The sequence below is a fragment of the Lates calcarifer genome, linkage group LG23 (genome assembly GCF_001640805.2).
Source record: "Lates calcarifer isolate ASB-BC8 linkage group LG23, TLL_Latcal_v3, whole genome shotgun sequence".
In the NCBI taxonomy this organism is placed as follows: Eukaryota; Metazoa; Chordata; class Actinopteri; family Centropomidae; genus Lates; species Lates calcarifer.
This window is the reverse complement of record NC_066855.1, coordinates 6,707,667-6,730,357: the sequence shown is the minus strand read 5'-3', so window position 1 is coordinate 6,730,357 and position 22,691 is coordinate 6,707,667. Positions and strand designations below refer to the sequence as shown.

General features: G+C 40.3%; 2 protein-coding genes across 5 annotated transcripts in view; one reads left to right on the top strand and one right to left on the bottom strand.

Moving 5' to 3' along the window:
- The window catches only part of mpp2b (MAGUK p55 scaffold protein 2b), a 35,054-nt gene extending 26,002 nt beyond the window's left edge, over positions 1-9,052 (top strand). For all 3 annotated transcript variants that reach the window (XM_018664961.2, XM_018664955.2, XM_018664972.2), the window contains 9 exons: positions 191-346; positions 1,203-1,430; positions 4,338-4,469; positions 4,620-4,722; positions 5,825-5,893; positions 6,007-6,168; positions 6,322-6,524; positions 6,881-7,009; positions 7,418-9,052. In XM_018664961.2, the coding sequence (XP_018520477.1) occupies positions 191-346; positions 1,203-1,430; positions 4,338-4,469; positions 4,620-4,722; positions 5,825-5,893; positions 6,007-6,168; positions 6,322-6,524; positions 6,881-7,009; positions 7,418-7,594 (1,359 nt within the window). In that variant the 3' untranslated portion in view covers positions 7,595-9,052. The remainder of the gene's footprint in view (positions 1-190; positions 347-1,202; positions 1,431-4,337; positions 4,470-4,619; positions 4,723-5,824; positions 5,894-6,006; positions 6,169-6,321; positions 6,525-6,880; positions 7,010-7,417) is intronic.
- A 2,824-nt stretch (positions 9,053-11,876) lies between these two features.
- On the bottom strand, positions 11,877-17,310 carry abi3b (ABI family, member 3b). 2 transcript variants are annotated; one of them, XR_007809212.1, is made up of 8 exons: positions 16,944-17,310; positions 16,630-16,797; positions 15,983-16,162; positions 15,700-15,761; positions 13,990-15,096; positions 13,351-13,408; positions 13,025-13,256; positions 11,877-12,915 (listed from the first exon to the last, which is right to left on the bottom strand). XR_007809212.1 is itself a non-coding variant. In XM_018664449.2 (5 exons), exons 1-5 carry the CDS (start codon positions 17,076-17,078, stop codon positions 14,619-14,621), a joined length of 1,023 nt encoding a protein of 340 aa, XP_018519965.2. In that variant the 5' UTR covers positions 17,079-17,310; the 3' UTR covers positions 13,415-14,618. The 2 variants fall into 2 exon arrangements, 1 of the variants encoding a protein (XP_018519965.2); XM_018664449.2 differs by lacking the exons at positions 11,877-12,915; positions 13,025-13,256; positions 13,351-13,408 and having other exon boundaries at positions 13,415-15,096.
- Between the last annotated feature and the right edge of the window lie 5,381 nt (positions 17,311-22,691).

Sequence of the window (22,691 nt, the reverse complement as noted above, 5' to 3'; positions counted from 1 at the left end):
TTGATTACTATTTAAAAGGATGTTCATGCTTAATGATGCATGCTGTGCTAGCATGGACCTAATTGATTTGGAGCCACAGTAGTTTCTGTATTTCAGTCCCTGCACTGACGGTAACCCTGCACAGATCTCCACCTGATTTTTGAGCTATAGCACCTGTCAGTTACCTTTGTCACCTGTCTTTCTTCCACAGTCCCTTCTGGAGACCCACGATTCTGTGGCATCCAAAAACTATGAGACTCCTCCTCCCAGCCCCTGTTCCTTCATGGATGCAGCTCTCAACAACCAGCCTGTGCCCCCAGATGCTGTCAGGATGGTGGGGATCCGTAAAGTGTCTGGTGAGCACTTGGTAAGTCTGCTCAGTTGAGGATGTGCACATTGTAATCATTTAAGTAGGATAGAGCTCCTCCTGTAAATTGGAAATTTCACAATAAATGGTATGATTTGTGCCTTGGGAGAAGTGCATGCACTCAGTATAATTAGATCATCTTGTAGCATTGTTTAAAAGGGAAATAAGTCAGATTTATGCTGCTTTGTTGCACAACATCAGTTGATTTATTTGCAGTAGGTTGACATGTTGCTAATTTATACTATGGCCAGCTTTTTCAGTTGCTTTATTGTCTCATTTTCTACACTCAAACTCTCTGCCACCTGTCTGTGGAGTCATCCATAGGTTTATGAAGGGTTATTAGACACGTAACTTGAGGTTTGCTGTCACCATGCCAACCACTGGTGCCAGTGATGGCACAAAATCCACATTTATCAGAGGTGAGGGAGTATAAGTGGAGTCTTAATGCAACAAATAAGGAGCAACGACACACGCTGATCATAATAGCCATGGATACCTGTCAAACAAGCAAATACATCCTGAAGTGTATCTTTATTTATGCCTGAATATCTTCTAATTGGAACAGTTGGATATTTTTGCAGCCAGCATCTGGTGGCCATCATAATTTAAGCTTAAGACACGCCTTTATGAGCTTCACTCAGCCATGGTGGTTGCTGCCTGCTCACAACACTGACTCTCACCCCCATCTTGTTTCCTTTCCTGAGCAACTGAGGACATTGTGAGACTGTTCTGTTCTAGTTTTCTATCACCTTTTAATTAAAGTCATACTGTGGTTGTTCTGAGGAGTGTAAATTTCTGTTGTAGTTTGCTCACTTAATAATTGATTATTATATTTCAACTGTGTCTGTGTGCACAGGGAGTGACGTTTCGAGTAGAGAGTGGCGAGCTGGTGATTGCCAGGATCCTCCATGGCGGCATGATTGACCAGCAAGGTTTGCTCCATGTGGGCGACATCATTAAGGAGGTGAACGGCAAGGAGGTCGGCAACGACCCCAAAGTGCTCCAGGAGATGCTAAAGGAGGCCAGCGGCAGCGTGGTGCTGAAGATCCTGCCCAGCTACCAGGAGCCACACACACCAAGACAGGTGGGCCAGAGGGATATACAAGTCAAACTGACAAACTGTCATTAAAACTCGTACCAACCATCCAGCAGATAATATTAATATGAGGAAGGAATTTATTTATATAGCACTTTACAAAGACAACTTACACCATACTCAACAAAAAATGTAAAAACCAAGAAATGTATGGCAAAAAGAACAAAATTTGAAAAGAAAGATCAAATGCAATAAAAACAGAGAGAATAAACAATATGTGAGTAATTCTGAAGTAATGACTTTTGGTAGAACCTGTCCACCAATCACAACTCTCACATATTATTTAGTGAGTATATTCATTCTAATATGTGCTGCAGACACGTCACATATAGCTCATACCTTTTGTGCGCAACTCAAAATATCTTTCAAATCACATCTCTTTTAAAGCAAAATATGTTTTTGAATAGCCATCCTGAAATAAATATTGTACAAAAGGTTATGATTAGTTTGAAAGGATCCTATCATTTTCGTCAGTCAATAAGCACCGCTCACTGTCCTCCCTGGCTTCTTCCCTGCAGTCTGTAACCTTGTATGCTGTGCCAAGACTCATAAATCTAATTCTACAGCAGGACTTTCTAGATGACATTGGCTATTTGGCTATTATACCTGCACTTCAGTTTTGTCACTCATCCAAATGCAGAGTGATTTTCTGCATATGCATAATGGATCAAAAATTGAAGCCTCCACACACAAGAAAAATCAAGTGATACCATAGACAGCTCATGACACTGGAGCCATTTTTTTCACAAGATCTTTTTTGATTTTGTCCTCCCCTCTCTTGGTCATAAAGTGCACAACAGAAAATGTGCTGCATCAAAAAATATTTGTAAGAAATAACACACAGGGAAAAGAACTTGGTATTCTGGCTGTCATGCTGTAGTTTATGCTAGCTAATGAACACTAGCTTTCTAAGAGCCAGAGGAGGCTAGTCACACTGACAATGTGACCCAGTTTGCAGTGAGGGGAAATAGAGGGGTTATCTTGCCTGGTGATGCACTGCCAATAGGATGAGAGGATAGAGCACGTTAGAGGGTGCAGTATATACAGCTAGGGAAGTGTTGGGCACAAGGCTCTGTGACTGATTGGTCTCAGGCATAGAGAGGAGGAGCAGTTGAACTTGAGGAGGCTGTGCTGAATTAATTACTTACACCAGACCAAAATATACTAGAACATAATCAACAGGAGATGTTGTAGAGAGGGTCTGCGCACTAGGATTATTATTAGCTTAGTTTACACATGAATTTGAAGCATATTTCTGGTGTGTGTTACCTCCAAAATTCCAGAAGCTGAAAAATTGGTTTTCCACTGGATAAGAATTCATTTGTTGTTGTTGCTGTCAGTCCACCACTGAAACATCTCAGCCACTGTCAGACGGATTACCATGAAATGCAGTACATATATCTGCAGTGCCCAGAGGATGTGTCCTATTGACTTTGGTGATCCCCTTGCTTTTCCTCCAGCACCAGCAAAGTTGACATTTGTGGGTTTTTGGGTTTTTTTTTCAGTGAAATGTCTCAACAGTCGGACAGATAAAAATCCTAGCATTAGCATTTCGCTCAAGCCCACTATGCTCAAATACAGCCTCACAGAGCTGCTAGTGCTGCTGTAGTTATGACGTTCTTTTAGCTTTAAATTGGGGATGAGAGAATTCTTTCAGACTGTAGAGGAACAGTGTAATCCATGAAATGAAATGAAAGCATGCGAACCACCAAAAGTGGAGCTTACATGATTGCGTTTTACAATAGTAAAGTAGCTGTTGTAAAACTCCCATTTCCACTGCTCTTGTTAGACCTGCAGAAACTGAGGGCAGCAGCCAATCTTGCAGAAATACTCGGAAATTGCCTTCATGTAAGAAAACTTAATACACCTCAGTTTCTTTGGGTTATTCACTGAAAAGAATTGTTTCTGCATCATGGCTTCTTGATGTAATTCAAAAGGTGCAGACTTTCTGTAAGAAGAAAGTGTACAAGTGTTTAGTTTCCCCACCCTTTTTTATTTTGTAATATCAGTTCTGGATATCAAAGTGCCTACTTGAACACTTAATAGAGGCTGTCTGTCAGAGATATTAAAGAGTGATTTGGCAGTGCTCATAGAGTTAAGAGCTGTGTAGGTGGATGTTGTACTGTGCAAGGAGTTGTGATGATTAGAGTCGTTCCCAAAAGTTCTCCCTGAATGTAATCCAGCTGTCTGTGTTTCACGCCTGAAGCCTGGCCGTCGCATGGTGACTAAACTCAACTGACAGCTCCCTTTGGCCAATGGAGAGAGTGTGTGTCTGTGTGTGTGTGTGTGTGTGTGTGTGGTGTGTGTGTGTGTGTGTGTGGTGTGTGTGTGTGTGTGTCAAGTGTATGTGTCCATCCATTGTGTCCTTACAGGGGAATGAGACACACACACACAGTACAGTAAGGGCTGGCAGGTTCTTTTTATGTTCATGCATCGGTTCAGTACGAGAAAAGGCGTCAAGTGCACAGGGGGAGGGGATGGTTGCCATGGCTACAGATTTTGGCGCTCTCTCTCTCTTTATTTCTGTGTCTCTCCCTCCGTCTATCTCTCTCTCCTTCTCTTCCTCCCTCCGTCTGTCTCTCAGACTCCTTGTCCTGTCAGTGGGGGTTGGGATATGGGGTTTGGTTTATGAACTGAATCCTGTAGCCTTGAGATGTCGGGAAAGTGAGCTGGGAGATGAAGTAGGCTTTAAGTGGGCAAGGCTGTTTCATAGTGATGGACACTTGTACACCCAATCCATCTACCACAGGTCACATACACCTCAGCAGAAGCAGCCGAAGTACACAATTATATTATGTTACAAAGGCAAATTTTCCACTTAAATGCGTATTTATTCAGTCTAACTTGGACGTTTTACTGACATGTTTCCTCTTTTCTATATCTTGATCCTTACAGGCCTTTGTAAAGTGTCACTTTGACTACGACCCATCTCATGATAATCTGATTCCCTGTAAGGAGGCAGGGCTAAGCTTCAGCAGTGGAGACATTCTGCAGATCTTTAATCAGGAGGACCTCAACTGGTGGCAGGTTAGTACAACCACCACAGCCTTTTCAGCCAGATACACAAGCAACAGGATTCTGTTAACAAGACAGTTTGCACATTTCTGTTTTTATTCACTAGCTTGTTAAGTTTATCACTCATTTTTTCGTGTGTGTGCGTGTGTGTTGCCCTCACAGGCCTGTCACATAGAGGGAGGCAGTGCAGGTCTCATTCCAAGCCAGCTCCTCGAGGAGAAGAGGAAAGCGTTTGTGAAGAGAGATCTGGAGCTTGCTACCACAGGTACACCTCTCAGCGGCACGCAGCAGAGCAGAGAAGCACTTCTCATTATGCAGATTTGACACAGGCTCCTTGCTGCACAAACATACCAGCAACAAAGACAACATCTGTTCCTCTCCATATCATACAACCATTTCATCTGGCACCGGCCTCTCATACCTCCTCTCACCGTCCCAGTCTGTTACTCCATCAGCGAGTGCTGGAGAGCTGGTAATGAGCATCGGCGTGACTCAGGCAGCCTGATCCAATCTGCTGGTTATTAAGCTGCAGGGTCTGACATTCACAAATAGCCCTCTCTGAGAAAGAGTAGTTGATTGAGGAATGGTGATAAGACCCACCCCCCCGCCTCCCCCTCAACACAAACCTGATCAATAATCATCATCTTATGAGATGTGGAGTGAAAAGAGGCTCTGTTCCTTTGGATTTATCTGCTCCGTACAATGTCCTCAGCAGCAACAAAACAGGTGGTGAGTCACAGCCAGCCTTCATACCCTTCACTTGTGGAGGAGAGGAAGATGACAAGCCTAACTGTACTGCCCTTGGAGCTGGGAAGGACACATCTGTCTGCAAGCACATGTTCAACATATTATACCAACTGCGAGTATGGGCTGAATTAAACATTTGAATAGAATACTTTTGGATGGTAAGGTTGGGAAATTGTTGGTCCAATTTTTAAATTGAGGAAAATATTTAATGAATGCACTCTGTCTTTAAAGGTGCACAGTCACAAGTGTTACTTGCCCACAGCTTGATGAGTTGAATTTCATCATGAAAATTAACATCTGAGCTCATAATTGTTTGTGTGCACATCTTTGTACATAAGAGATCCTCCCCCTGCGGCCAAATAATCTGCCATATTGAACAGACGGTCAGCAGATCGCCTAGTCACAGGTGTTCTCTGGCAGCAGCCTGGTGCCACAGGTGGATCAAAATTGGTGCACAGTGCCACCTAGTGGTGCTTGTCTGCTCATAACTATTATGACCCAGCAGGGCTTTCACCTTGGTAATATATCATTTTAACGGGGACTTTTGTTGAACTGGATGGTGGAGACAAACACTGAGGTGAGGGGTTTTATTATGTTTTGTGTGCTGCTTTCTGTCTCAGGTCCCCTGTGTGCTGGGATGAGTGGCAAGAAGAAAAAAAAGATGATGTATCTGACCACCAAGAATGCAGGTATAAAAATCTACCACATCACAGTTTGCATGAGCTTTAAAGAATCGGACAGAATGACGTCAGTGCATCGCAGTTTGCTGCGCTGATCCCCCTGATTGCTGGTCTCTCACTAGAATTCGATCGTCACGAGTTGCGGATCTACGAAGAGGTTGCCAAGGTCCCGCCCTTCAGGAGGAAGACGCTGGTTCTGATTGGCGCGCAGGGAGTCGGCCGTCGCAGTCTGAAGAACAAGCTGCTTGTGTCGGATCCCCAGCGCTACGGCACCACCATCCCCTGTGAGTGTAACCATTCATCATAACGCTAAACCACATAGAGAATCCATCAATCACTCTGTATCACACAGTGCTTTGATTTCTTATTGTTATAGTCTGTTTTTCAGTTTTGTTGATACTGATACTCTGTTTCTGGATTTGTCTTCAATCCCCCAGTCACCTCCAGAAAACCAAAAGTGGATGAGAGGGATGGCCAGATGTACTCTTTCATGACCCGCAGTGAAATGGAGTGTGACATTAAAAACGGCCGTTTCTTGGAGCATGGCGAGTATGACGGGAACCTATATGGGACGAAGATCAACTCCATTCACGAGGTGATAGAAACAGGAAAGATCTGCATCCTGGATGTCAACCCACAGGTAGAGGAAACTCACATATATTCTCATCTTTACTTCTGTAAAATTCTATGTTCCAACCAATTATGTACAGCTGGTTGCTTTTGAAGTATTTTCCGGCGAAGCACATCATCAATATTTATCAAAAAGGATCTTTTAATGATCACCATTACTCGCTTGAAACACTCAGCTAATCTTATTTACGCACATAAGCTTGACAAATTTGTTAGATGAAGATCCTGCAGTTGCATTTTAATCACTTTCACAGCTTTATGATTGCATGAGAGTTTCAGCCATTCCCACTGCTTGCTGTGCAGTGATGCAGAGATTGTAATACATCTTCTACATGTCTGTTTTTTGTTTTTTTTTTTTTTACGAAGGCTCTCAAAGTCCTGCGGACGTCAGAGTTCCTGCCCTACGTTGTGTTCATTGAAGCCCCGGACTTTGAGGTTCTCAAAGCCATGAATAGGTCAGCAATTGAGTCAGGAGTGGTCACAAAACAGCTAACGGTGAGTGATGTGTTTTCTTAAAGGAACAGCTTGACACTTATTTGCTTCCTTTCTCTCTTTAAGACCGATTGCACTCTCGTGTCTGTACAGTAAACATGAAGCCACAGGCAGCAGCTGGTTAGCTTAGCATAGCATTAAGACAGAAGACAGGGATTCAACTGTAACAAAATCGACCTACAAGCATCTCTAAAGCTCACTGATCAACATGATATATCTTTTTTGTTTAATTTGTGCAAGAATCAGCAGTGTAAGTGCTCAGAAAAACAAGACATTTATTTTTCATGTTGTATTCTTGCTTTGAAATTCTTCACAAGAAAGCTCCTTGTTTTATGTATGTAGACAGCTCATTACAGGTATTTTCACCTAATCATCTCACTGTCCTCCCTCACCCCGACATACTCTCCACAGGACTCAGAACTAAAGAGGACGGTGGACGAGAGCGAGCGCATTAAGAGAGCCTATGGACATTATTTTGACCTCTGCATCGTAAACGACGGCCTGGAGGCGGCTTTCCGAAGTCTACGGTTGGCACTGGAGAAACTGTCAACAGAGCAGCAGTGGGTGCCTGTCAGCTGGGTCTTCTGAACACATCACCAAGCGCTCACCCAGCAAGGTGCCAGAGCCTGCAGGTCAACGGTTGGAGGACGATGTAACATTCGCAGCTCCAGGGATGGGGAGGGTGGGGGGGGGGCTGTGTCCATGCAGTCACTGGTGGTGGAAGTCTGCTGTTGAAGGGCCAAGCGTCATGTTTCAGTGCAAATGCCCAGCCTCATGTAGAACGTTTTTGTACAAACTTAGTGTTCCTCTGTTGAGCCTAATGTCAAGTTGTATTTTATTTGTTAGAATTGGAATAATTCTATCGATATTTGTTGAGAAGGATTTAGAGTTGATTATGAGGTTTAGTGCAATAGTGTGAGTGAGTGTGTGTATGTTATATCATAAATGTGGAAATAGACTTAGAGTAATGCGTATGTTTTGCAGATAACAGTGCTCTGTCTGAGGTTTTCGTTGAAGGATATTAAACTTTTTAGCCTTTCCAAATCTTAAATACTTTATGTAGTGTAATGTTTACATTGGATTGGTAGTACAAATTGGTTGAGGAAAGATACCAAATGTCATATTTGTATTAAATTCTCTATATTTTACCATTTGATCATACAGTATGATTGTATGTGTTCAGAAATGTGCTTTATCTTGTATGTCTCCACTCATTTTGAAAAATGAACAGCAATAGATAATTATAAAGAAAAACATATACATGCAATACATGTACTCACACACACACTGATATATGTACACATAAAACACAGTGAGAACAGTAGGAAACCGTCTTTTCTTGAGGCATTTTGGATTAATCCAGCAGTCTCAGTTTGTTTTGTTTCCTTTTTTAATGTTGGTTACATTGTATATTCCCTGTCCTGTTCTGGTAAAGCTTTTGGTTTTGTTTGACAGTGAGAGGATCCAGCGAATGCATCACAGTGTCCAACTACTGCCTGCTTGATTCTGTTGGAGTGTATTTGTAGCACTGAGAACACTTAAACCCTAGTAAGAAAAAAAAAACAACTAAGAAAACACTGAAGAAGTAGCCTACAGTATGCACTAATTGTATAGTGAAGGCAAACATATTACTTAACATTACACTTTGGACATCTGATCGATCATGTTTTCCTTTTGTAATTTTTGATGTACAAACAGTAAAAAATATTTATCAGTGGCTTCTTCATACTTACTTTTGCCTTAACATGGTTCAAAAGCCAAGGAAACACTCTATTTTTTCATCATGGAACATTTCACTTCTGTCACTGTACATGTTCCTTCTTAGAAAATAGGGGGAAAAAATATAATACTGGCAACTTATTTAATATTTATTTTATTTTCCCTAAAACTTGTAAGTACTGTATTGTAATAAAGAGTATAAAGTATAACATAGAGAAACACTTGGTGCTTTGATGATTCTGCCGGTGAGTAAATGCAGTTGGATGACTACGTACACTGTAGTTTTGATGTTCATATAAAAATTAAAATTGAAAATGTAGAAACTTGCTTCATGGTCTACCATTAATATTAATTTTATGTAATGATTAAGTTTTAGTTTAGTTAGTGGATGTTTGCAGTGACCTCTGAGGCTGTGTGTGGCCATGGGCAGCAGGTGAGGGTGATGGTGTCGGATACATGGGTCCTGTGGGTGTCCAGTGATGAGGTGCCAGAGGCAGTGTTATCGGGTACATCTCGTAGGCAGGCGGTGGACTCCCCGGCCAAACGCTTGTCAGCTTGGGGTCAAACTGCATGAAACAGAAATTCAAGGTAAATCTTATTTCCCAAAATTGCTTACTATTCCTTTAACAACAGACACGATATAACAGATGTAAAAGATACTCCAATGTGTCAGAAATATTTATGAGTAATAGGCCAGTTGCTTGAATCTGTAATCCAGTGACAATGGCTGACTCACGCACCAGTGAGTACGGAGGAGGGTGATCCACAGTGCTGTAGCGAGGAGGGAATCGGTCAAAATGTCTGTTCACTTCTACTTGATCTTCCTCCACAGAGATAGTATGGAGTCCTGAAGAAGTGCTGTTGTCCTGCGTCACTGGGATGGCAACATCATATGCTGCTCTCCTCTTTTTTGCGTGAAGATAGAAGCAGAAGAGCACTACAGCTATGGACACCACCAAGACCGGGAATCTAGGGACATATTTCAATCATTTAAAAGCTTAATTGTTTTATGTTTTCAAGTCAATAAATTCCCATATTGCATTGGGAGATTCATTCTTGACTTTCTTTGATTACTTACACAAGTTGAAAGATATTCACTACCACGGTCATGGCTTGTATTATGTCAACCTGCTGACATTACTAGTGAAGAAAAAAATGAAGGTGCATGGTGCAGCATATGAATTTTGTGTCATCTTCCTTGAAATAAACAATACAATATGTGAAATATGGAGTGTCATTGACAGTGAGACAAATATTTGAAATGAAGTTTAAAGTAGTTTTCTAATTATAAACAAACATATACAATAAGCAGCTTAAGTCTATGTACATGTAACTGACAAACACAAAAAACAGGTGTGAGCTGATGTCACAGGATATGATGTGTCAGCTTTTATGGATGCTAACGGCAACAATTATATGAGACTCTGAGTAGTAAATGACCAGTCACAGGGTTGTGACCTATAGTGACCCTGCTGTGTTTCACTAACAATAATGCTATTTTAAAAACTACTGAAAAGTCCTCGGCACTGTACAGCAGGAGAGTTAGCAGCATGTAAGGTATGATCTGCTGATGTTTGACTTTATACTCTGTAGCAACTGACGGTGAACCTTCATCCTATAAATCTGTAAGTAGTAAAAAATCAGCAAATTCACATAATTTAAACACAAATCAAACTGATGACAGAATTATACTATAACTGGATTTTTTTTCTTTTCTTTACTTTTTCTTTTTACAGTGTGATGAGTCCTTACCTTCTTGAAGAATCCAAAACATACAAAAATTGTGCTGACCTGTGGGTCGCTATCAAAGGATAATGTGTCACTTAGGGAAGTACACAACATGAAGAGCTTTTACAGCATGATTGTCTTGTTTAAAGACACAGGACTTAGAGGTGTGCTCTTCCTCTTGCATATTTCTTGTGTAGCTTATTTTGGATAAAATCATTCACCAACACAAATCATCAAGCCATTCCTCAGAGGTCAGCATATAGACCACTATTGCCCTTCTATTATTTCTACATATGGTATTCAAGGTTTGTCATGATAGCCAATAACTTTTATATTCCCCCTGAGCAGTGATGGCTGAATTCTTAGCACTGAGATGGGACCCATCTTTCTACTCAAAAAAAAAAAAAAAAAAAAACTTAAAAAATATATAAACATAAAAAATAACTTTATTCATGAATATAAATGACTCAGTTTTATGAATTACATGGTAGTATTCACAATATTATTATAACATTTAATGCTTATACAAAAATACTGTACGCCTGTCACATCATATAGTCTACAGTAGACTATACTGTACATTAGGGATGGGACGATAAACCATTTTATCGACCCATCGGCGATAAAAAAAAAACAAAAAAAACTCACAATATGCTGATAATATACATATAATAATATACATATACATAATAATACATAATTAATTTCCATCATCAGGATGATCGTGAGTCAGGATAATCGTTAATATCTTAACGAGTGACTTAATAAAACCTGCCCAGTTTGCTAACATACAGCCCTGTTTTGATTCATTTGGAATTGCCACAGGGGGGAGCCTGCGTCTTTCCGGTCATTCTAAAATGCTTATCCTGTCAACATGGCTGACGGTTCGGCTTTCCCCGTTGAATCCCCCGCTAAAGGAAGTAGAATCGGATGTGGAAACACTATGGATTCCCAAACAAAGAAATCCAGGTAAAATTAACTAACGTTACTGTGAGTTAATTTACGCGGCAAGTGTCGGTTTAGTTATAACGGAGACGTTTTAAATGTTTGTTAGGTCATGATACTATTTTGGTCACCGGCTGACTTAAGCTAACGTTAGCCAGGTAATGTTAGCTAGGTAGCTAAACAGCAAATAGCTCCTCTGTCTCAGACCAGAGCGGAGCTGCGGTCTCCGGCGAATTCCTGCAATTTACGACAGTTTTTGCTTTTATGTTTACGTAACGGTTCAAATCATTTGTATTTATTTTTCTGTGATGTAGCCTAATGCAATACGAAGCATAAAGTTGCTGTATTTATTTACATTACTTTTGCAGCAGGATCTCATGATTTTGATTACCTACAGATTGTTTGGTTGGTTTTCACTAAAATAGATGTGTCCTATCTGCGATGGAATAAAACATTTGTTTCCACTAAATGTATTTTCAGCGTTTTCAGTGTGTTTTAGGCATTTTAAGAGTTTAAAGGATATTTTCCTGATTATCGCAATGATATCATTAATTGCAATTATGTTAGCCAGGATATGTTGATATGTAATTTTCATATCGTCCATGGCTACTGTACATATGACACATATGATTAAGTAGTTGTGTCAGTCAAATAAAGATACTCCTTTCACATAGGGGATCATTTCCATGTGCATTATTTTCCAAAACAAAGAATATAACAACATACATGTACTAAAAGTTACTGTAAGCTCTACGGGTTCAAATAAGTGCCAAAAAGATTTAGATTTTAATAATGTTCAGGAAGACTTTCAAAATCTTTGTATGCATGAAATCTTTTCAAAAGCTGCAAAGAGAACATGTAGATGGGATTTGTAGTTGTAGAAAACAGCTGGGAATGTCTCCAATAAATAAAAATAGTGCAAAAGTAATAGCAACAGTGAGGTTACAGAGGGACCATGAAAAAACATGAACCATGACCATGAACTGACTTTTTTTTTTTTTGAACATCTGGTTTAGAAGATTTAAGCAGGAAGTACAAAAGTAAAGTTGAAATGCAAATAATTTTGACCCTGATTTTGGCTGTAAAAAGAAGGTTAAAATTTGTACTTGTAAATTAGTGGATCGTGAGTCATTTCAGTGTCGCAGAGTGGGAACTATCAGTTTCACGGTTCGCTGCCTTGAGTTTGTTTTCTTTTCATAACCTCACTTTCATTTATGATATGCTGTTTGAATTTGAAACTCAAACATTGACCATGTTGACCCTTATTTGATTCCATCAACCTGCCCTTTAAAAAAAAAAAGTCAAATATGTTCAGGCTAGAGGGCATTTGAAGTGGAGGAGGGTGGAGGTGAGGAGGATCAGGGCTGCTCTGAATGAACCGGAGGGTCTGTGTAGGATGGTGGAAGGATCTGTGTAGGATAGTGGAAGGTCTGTGTAGGATGGTGGAGGGTCTGTGTAGGATAGGTGGAAGGGTCTGTGTAGGATGGTGGAGGGTCTGTGTAGGATGGTGGATCAAGCTGGAAAAGAGAAGAGGATATATTTAATTGCAGAGCAGACATGCGCAGAAATGTGTAAATGTGAAAGACCCAAACAGTGCTGTCCCCCCCTTTTCAGAGGTGGACTTACATTCCTTAAGCTGTACATGGGAGGGTCTGTGTAAGGAAACTGAAAATATGGTTCATATTCGTCCATTACTTCCTCGTCCTCTTCGTTTTGCCACTCCTCTTCATATATCGGGATGAAATATACAGAAGGAGAGTGTCGGGACCTCCGGGGCCAGCCTTGTGTTTCTCTATGTTTCTTTGCAGTGTGGCAACAAAAAATCCACAGAATGATACAGAAACACAACAAGGGAATCCTGAAATAAATATGTACGCATTCAGTATGCATTGAGTGAGGTGTTAAGTAAGTTAAATTAATCTTAACTTGCTGAGAACAGGAGAAATACTTACTCAAGTGTAGGATAATAAATGACCATGGCAGTTTTATTTTCAAAATCAGGTTTCACAACTGGGGAAAAAAAATTAAAAAAGAAGATTCCTTGTCTTTCAAAAGGACACATTGATTACAAGTCTCAAGATTATAACTTCTTTGCTGTTTGTCAATGTTCAATTTTACAACAGATGTATCCATGAAAAGGTCAAAGGTAGATCTTTGTATTCTTATGTCACACGACATAAAACAGAATGTGACATTATGACTGTTTGTGCAGCGCCACAGTACTGGAATTTTCATCTGGCTAATGCAGTAGCTGTTGTTTTTACTCACACAGATTAGACGCTTTGTCTTCCCAACACTGCAAAGTTAAAGCTGTACAGTATTTGTAGGTTTTATGGGCTGTTGCTACATAGAAGATAATAGACTTGAATTCGGACCAGTTAAAGTAAAGAAGGCAGTAATGAAAGGCAGCAGCAAGATCTTTCCTTTCCACTTCTGATGAATATATAACAATGGGCCTTGTGTGATCAGGCTTCTATTCCCTTCTTCCTTACTGAGCAGGATTAAATACAATACAGCAAAGCAAATGATTTAATAAAGTTTGAGTAAGCTGTCACTGACTAATTTGATATCATGCTGAAAATAAAGCTTACCTTCAAGTACCAGCCATGTAGTGCAGGTTGAGTAGAGTGCTGACTTGCAACAGACATTTTACAGCCTCATTGACCTGTTTTAAGTAGCAGAACTCACCGAGGTTGCAGCCAGTGACGTAAAACAACATCATCATTGACACCTCTCTCACCATGCAGTGTTGCATTGAAGGCCACTGACTTTTAAGGTGACTCTTACTGATTAGGCAACATTGTAATTACACAAAGATGTAATAAAAAAGGGGAATCACATTACAGGAAAAAACTAAGAGGATAACTTGGAAGTGCATGAATCCCTGTTTCAGCATGTTTCTTAGGAATGCAGTCAAGGTGTTGTTGAAACATGTTCAGCACAGCAGAATGTTTTAGTCTGAAGTGGGATTTTCTCTCCTAGAAAAAATATCATTTGAGGCTCTTACTGTGCCATTCAACACAGATGAAATGGCTTGAGGTTATACCAATACAAACATGCTTTCGAACTTTTATTTATGCTTAATGTTGATCTCAAAACAGGCTTGAAAATGTCTTACTTGCTACACAAGTTTTACATAACCATCTCATAGTATAAACCAAGAATGGCTACTCACACTCTTAATTGCTTTACTTTGGCAAAAATAAAACAAAGTTGTTTGTTAATGTAGGAGAGGAGGAGGTGGAGGAGGCGGTGGTGGAGGTGGTGGCACATTACCAGAGGTGCCAGTATGAAGCGGTGGAGGAGGAGGAGGAGGAGGGGGAGGAGGGGGAGGGGGCACAGCTCCTGACACTGGTGGGGGTGGAGGCAGAGGTGGAAGAGGACCAGCTCCTGATGACGGTGGAGGCGGGGGTGGAGGAGGAAGAGGGGAACCTCCTCCTACAGGGGGAGGCGGAGGTGGGTAGGTGCCATTTGATGGACTGGTAGCCAGCGGAGGGGGAGGTGGGGGGAGACATGTGGGTGAAGTCAAGGAGGGCGGAGGGGGGAGGCCAGCGTCCATGGAGGAAGGGGGAGGTGGAGGAGCTGAGACCAGGTCAGCGTTAGGAGGAGGAGGGGGAGGCAGGCCATCGTTGGTGGGGTTGGTGACAGTTTGCCGGGTGGGGACTGATGGTGGAGGCACAGCGATGCCCAGACTGGATCTGTATACAAGACCAAAGGAAAACAGAACTTCAGCTACTGTGAGCAATAATGACATCCTGAGTGTGATACAGTTCACTTTTCTTCAAAGAACAGTCCACTCACTTTCTTGCTGATAGTTGTATGAGAGGATTGATATCAGACTCATGTCTGTACAGTAAATACATAACCCTGTAACATTTTAACAGACCAGATAACTTGGCTCTGTCTGCAGGTAACAAAATCCACCTGATGGCTCCTATAAAACTCACTAAATATTTCATTTAACAAACAAGATATAACACGTCAACCTTGGAGGTGCTTGTAGACTGATTTTATCATCTTTGGACAGAGCCAGGCAAGCTCTTTAGCGTGTTTCCAGTGTTTATGCTAAGCTAACCAGATGCTGTCTGTAGTCTTTTACTAAACAGACAGACATGAGAGAGGTATCAGTCTCCTTATCATTATTACAAATGAGCGAATTTCTAAAATGATTCCTGCAGAATCAGTTGGAAAGTGATATTAGATATTTCCATATCATAATGTTCAGTATCTGTAATGTAGAGTGTTTAATTATAGTCACTGTGATACATTAAAAATGGTGATGGAAGACTGTGTTTACGTACACAGGGGTGTCTGCAGTACTCTGTATGCTGTCTGCTCTCTTTCTGGGCTGTGCCTCAGTGACCTGTGGGGCAAAGATGAACGAAGGTGAAAAAAAGATGGTATAGCACATTTCTCCTTCACAGTGACACACTGTACATCACACTAGACAAAACACTGGTTCTACACCATGGAAAAGGGGGAGTGCAGTGCAGTATACACCCAAATCAAATGGGAATTAATGAAAGCTGTGTGGACTCAATTACTGTCGTTCAATTTTCTCTTTCAATTTAGAATCCAGTTTACCTGAAAACAATGTCCAATGGAGTCCAAGATGGAGTATGATATTGGCACTCTTGAGTAGCCTCTCTCTGGCTCCTTGCCTGAGGGCGGCGGGGTCATGAGCTTGGAGCGACTCCTGTTTTTGGGAGTAGTAAAAACCCCAATCTCTCTCCTGGCTACCTTCTCAAAGTGGATAGCTGCAGCCTGGAGCAGAGCACGGTGTGAACAGCCTCAATCAACAATACACAAAAACTCAATTTTCACATTTCACTCATGTGCCTCGCTTATGAAGGCACTGTATGACAAAAATAAAACAAGTAGCCTGCATGGAGCAAAGCAACAAAACTGACCGCAGATTAAAGGGATGGTGTACATTACACAGATGACCGACAAGAGGAAAAAAAAAATACAGTAAAGCACACTTCTAGCTATTTCTGGTTCTATTTCTATTTCTGGATGCCATACAATTATGCAGTGCCATGCAAGTACTGTTAAACATTTAAACTGAAAGAAAACTGTAATTACTGGTTTGTTCATTATTGAGTCCTTTTATCGAACAAAAATAACAGCACAATCTTCTTTGGATTATGCCTTAATTTTTCAGCTGAAGTATACAGACTGACTTTGTTGGGTAGAGCTCAGGTGTGTTTTCAGTGAAAGGTGTTCCTCACCAGTGAGAGCAAATTGACAGAGGACTCCATATCTTTAACCTGCATGGCCTGTGAGTCCAGCAGTCTCAGCACAGTGGTGGCCAGACTGTTGATCTGGTAGGTCACACTGGCCAGCGCCTGGGTAGCCAAAGCCTTGGCTTCTTCAACAGCCTTGTTTTGATCCTCTGCCTGCAGAATGTCAAAGGGGGAAAAACAGGACAGGTTATACATGCTGTAAAACGCATGCAAAGCTTGTAATTTCCCGAAAAGATCTAAAACTACAGCATCAGTTCCACTGTTAAAACAGTTGTTGTATTTTTATGAGCATTACTCACCTGAAGATAATTGTTTTCGCAGTAATCTGCCACTCGCAGGAGGTTGCTGTGGTTATCACCAAGATGTTTTTTGGCTTCTGGCGCCTCTTGTAATATCTGAGTAATAACTTCGGAAAAGTTCTTTTGTTCCGTCATTTCTCCCTTTTCGGCTGCGAACAAAACCTTTTTTAAAATCCCTTAAAGATGTACTTCACGCTACCTGAGGAGATTTTTTTTTTGCTAAGAGTCAGTCGAGGCAGGGAGGCGTTTGGTCGGTCGTGAACGCGGAATTACCGGAGGGTACGGATTTTCTCCGTCCCACAGCAGCTGGTTGCGGGGCAGGGCTGCAGCAGGTAGACTTCTGCTGACACTGTAGCACTCCACAGGAGAATAAAAAATGTGTATCATTTTTTGTTTCAGGCTACCGTTTTACATAGGCAATTGTGCATATTGTAAAATACACAATATAACACTAGAAGAGTGTATGACAGCCACTTGTGCTATTTGTAAAATCCACTAGAGGTCAGTGCAGTCAAGAGAAAAATGCCCCTCAGTGCACTCTGTACTGTGGATGATGATGATGATGATCAAAGACTCATGCTAACAGATAGTATAACTCAAACAGTGACCAGCTGACTTTGAGAAACTGAACAGGATGATGTTTCATCTCCAAGTGGAACATTGTTATATAATTTCTAAATGCTCAGCCAAGTCAAAATACACTGTATTGTTCACAATATCCTGTAAACAACTCATGTTCAACAGCATCTTTAATTGTGTTTGTGTGTATGCAAAAGTTCACAGTGGCCTGTTTCCAGTTTTTAAGTAGGTTTCTGTTGGCTTATGTGCGTACAGTGGTCCAGTTCAATGCAATGCACCTGATATGTAAAAGTGTGCATGTTTTCAACAATTAAATGAACTGCCATGACAGATATTAATGTTCCCCAGAGGATGAATCCTAACCCACCACGATAGACTTTTTTCTGTGAAAAGTCTCATCAACAATTGACTGGTGAACTTAGATAGTCATGGTGCCCAGAGGATTAAGTGTAATATTTTTTGTGATCCCCTAATATTTCTGGTAATGCCACATGGAGGTGCTTAGTGCTAATTAGCATGCAACTAAGTCATTGAACATGGTGATGTCACATGTCAATACTAAACCTGATAAACGTCTGCATTCTAATTTTTTTTTATATGAACGGCAAGAAAATTATTAGCTAATGTTCTTGTAAGGATCTTTGAACATAATCCAAACTTTCTGTCAGATTGGATATGATTGATCGTTACAGTGAAGTTATACTACAGTGTGTGCTGTAATGAGTCTGTTGTCATATTACACAAGCAACAGGGACCTTGTCTATTGATAAGAAATGGATGACTTTATTTATTTATTGAACATTTCTTTTCCCTGTGTTCAGCACCATCTAGAGCCATATTGTGCAAATGTATTAATAATTAATCATTGCTTGGATGTTTGAATTGGCTGTAAATTGAGATTATCCATTTACAGTAATGATACTTATTACTCTTATACTGTAATTGGTGCTTTTTTGGCTGCCTTTTGCCTCAGTTGAACAAACACTACATTTACTGGAATGAAGAGAGTGATAGGTTCAGATTTATTTTTATGCATGTCAGTATGTATATTTTGGATCTGCAGTGTTGTGTTATGCAGCACTAAACTTTCTCAGTAGTCTCTGGCAGTGACAAACAGCTGTAATTCTCTCCTTTGCTTTGTTGCTCTGGATGATTGAAAGCAGATGGTAATGTATACTCACATAGAGACCAGTATGATTCAACACACTATGTGCAGGCACCAGTAATGGCCTGATGATGTAGTATACTGTAGAGATACCTACGGCAGCTGATGAAAGGAAGACCACTCTATACTTACCTTCCTGCACTCTCATTGACCTCAGACATTATGTCATATTTTTCACAAGCCTCATGCAAACAAGATTTTGTAACCTTTAATTACCCATTAAATCATGATTCTACTCATACTTTTTCTCATGCTTTTTATCCACTTGGATCTCGGTATTGGAAGGTCACATTTGTAGAGAGTTCTCAATAATAAACAAATGTAATGTGTTTATCCTGAGTTGTCTGAAAAGATCATTTATCCACTGGGCCTGGTCGCACTGCAGATTAGCTGCAATGAAATCCATTTCCATCTCAATCAGGACAACATGAACAGCACACTGCTGTTTTGTGTTCTTGTTTATCCAGTTGAAGTATAAATACAAGTATCAATCCAGCTGGGATTTGCTGATAGTGAAACATAACATCAGCTTCAATTGGCTTGGCTTTCACTCACATGAAATATTAAACAAGCATGGTTGTAATCTTTGTAACAATAGTTAAGACAGCAGTCACTATATCTAAGGTGACACCTGAAATGTCCCAGACTTACTATTTCCTCTCCTTGCTTCACAGCTCTGCTCTTTGTCTTAACATGGAAACCCAAGAAGACAACAATGATTCCTATTTAATACCCAAATGACAGCAGCAAAAAAGTAAGTTCCCATGTTCAAATTATTGCTTCACGGCCTAATGATTTAACCAACACTGCATTAAAATCCAATGGTCTTTCTCAAAAGTATGTAATAAGATAAAAATATAAAATAAGATCATTATCTACCACCTAATCATCTTTTGCTATCTTACAACAGAGGCGTAACGTCATGACTTTTGACATTGTCACTTTGCTATATTAAGGACATTACAGGATGAATGTAGATTGAATTGCAGTAATAGTAGTTGTGTGCATGGGGTTTAAGTTGTTCAGTGCATAGGTGAAAAAACTACATATTTAACATTTCATCATATACCCACACACACACACATATACACACACATACCTCCCCGCAGCATCCATGTCCAATGGCGTGCAACATATGCCTGTTTGTGAAGATTGGATGTTCTGGGCTATCACAGCCTCTCCACACTTCACAGACTTCCATTAAAGGAAAAGCCAAATTCAATTACTGTGCCAGAGACTGCAGGAAAACTACATTGTACCGCACAAACACACACACACACACAGGGCAGCAGTTAACACTCTTTGTGGACAGTTTTATTGTCTCTGGGTACACACAACCTTGAACTCAATTCCAATTAGTCTTCAGGCACCTGCTGCCCTTTTCTCAAACTTTTATCAGTTCATGAGTCACTGGCTTATTTCTTTTCTCATCCAAGGTATGAAATTATTTTTGGCATATGATATCTTTCTTCACGCTTTTGTATAGATAGTTGTTTTTCTGACTTCACTCCGTCATGATCAGCCATGGGATTAAGTGTGTGAAAAGTCTGACACACCTCCCTCTGCCTGATCATTTCATCACAGTGCACCATCCATTTCTATCAGTCCAGCTAGGATGTGCTGTCAATGAGTAGCCAGCCCACTCCAGGTGGTTCACATGTTTGACATGTGCCTCACGTTTCCAAAGACATCAGCAGTTTGTCCGCAGGAACATCTGTTATCGCTTTTTTAGATAGATGCTATGTGGCTTGAAAGATATCTAAGATGACTTCTTGCTGCCTGATTGAGGCAAGTCTCAGCATAGGGGGTCGTCTGCAGGGCAGTGCAGTGTCATTGGTGTAATTCAGAGCTGAACTAATTGTGACCCTCACTGTGAAGTGATAATGATTCCTAGAGCCTTGACCTGACAAAGACCACTCAGCTGAACAGATTGACTCTCAATTCTGATAAGGCTGAGGTTCCAGCCTCAAACAGTGTTTTCTAAAGTGATCACATCAAAGAATATTAAATGTTAATTCACTTATTCCTATTATGAGTCATAATAGGCTCTGAGTACAAGCCTGTGTAAGTCTGAGTTATCTACAGTAGAGTTCAATCACCTCAAAAGTAAAATGTCAGCATCATTTAAATTACAGCTTTATCTTGTGCTTAGGAAAACTCCTTATCAGCAGAAACATTATTTTTTAAATTTTGAGATCTTTGCTGAACAAGGATCTATCATAAAGCAATAAAAAATAATTTACTGTCGTCACATGAATATCAGGTCAGAAGATACACACACATCAGATACCTGAACACTGACTTGAACTTGAGCCATAGCCATTAAGCAAACATTAAGTAAATTAACAAACTAATATTTGTCAGATTACATTTTTCAAAAGTATTATGATCCCTTCATTATGATCCCTTCACAACTCTATTTCAAACCCAACTCTCACAGAGAAAGTAAACCAAACTCTTTGAAACACATTTTTTCTGTTATTTAAGACATAAACATTTATGATCCCATGCTTGTGCAATATAAGATCACTCATTTAAACATTACCGTGTTTTATGACCGCATTCTTGCTGAGCGGCTTTAAGACACACTCCTTTTGTTAACTTGCTAGTGTCCAAAAATCTCAATCTAAATAAATGCTTCTCTCATATTTGTCACTAGTTTCATTTCTATTTGGCATAAAACTCACAAAATATGTTGAGTTATTTGAAGAAAGTTACTGAACATTACAAAGAATACCAAGTTGTTCTTGTTCAATATGTAACTAAGAGCAGTAATCTGACCAACAGCTCCCCTGCCAGGGTCTAGGGTCATGTGAATGATCAGCTGGTTGGTAGCAACAGAGGCAGCTGGAGGATTTTAACATTGTGTGAACATGGCATGATAAAGCATGAAATTACAGGGTAAATGTGGAAGGAAGCCAGTTAAGATTTGAAAAGCACCATTTTGTTTTTGCTTAGCCAGTGACATCTGCGAATAGACTCAGTCTCTCGGTCTGAATACAGTATTTGTAGCAGTGAATGCACCTGTAGAATGTGGTGCAATGAGCCAGGTCACATGGTTACATGCAGCTCTGCAGAGTGTAAGAGGGAACAAATGCAAAGTGGAGTTAAAGACATCTGTCCTATTAAAACCTCAGATGCAGTGTCTGCTTGATACCACATTGAATAACAATGTGTGACAACTTCTTGATATTGCTGGACTATGGCAACAGAAAATTAAAGCTGCTATAATCAGTATTTTTTACAATGGATCAAATGACTATGTGGAATTTGACAGGGGTCGCATGTGTTGATGAACCCAGGGAAAATTATTATTTGGATTACAGTGGTGTTTGTTTGTTTAGCATTTTAACAGATATTTCCCTCAGGGGTTGGTTGAGAGGAAAACAGAGATAAAACGAGAGTGAACATTTGGCCAAAAACATGATTTTAAATGATTGCTGATGAGTAGCTGCTCCTGCAACTGTATGCTTATACCACATCAACTTAAAGGTCATAATATGTCAGTTTTGTCCTTGCAGATAGTGTCTGTTGCCCTTAAATGGCCACAAAATCAGTTAATGCAGGTTTCAGACTGCCCAAAATATCATTTGTGTAAATCCTGCACACAGCAATGTCCTTGGTATATAATCTGTTAGGTACTGTATAGGATTTAATGTTGCTTCATTAAATCTGCACTTAACATTCTATGTACTATAACATCTCAGTGAATTTGGCGTCTTTGCACAGTAACTACAGAAAAGAACAGCACAGATGTTTCTTATTCCCTGAAGTGGAGAAAATAAACTGCTCCATGGAATCACCCCTCCACCCCCTTTATTTAATGAATGTTCCACTACTACTAATCAGGCAACAGATAAAAGCCAACAAAGTAGGGCTTACAATATGGTACGGTATAGCAGGAGTGTACACTTTGGATTTTTACCATAAGGATGCCAAGAATGGAAACAGCTTGAAAATCCCTCCTCTGCTTGACAGCTGTGAACCTCCTCATTCTTTCAAAA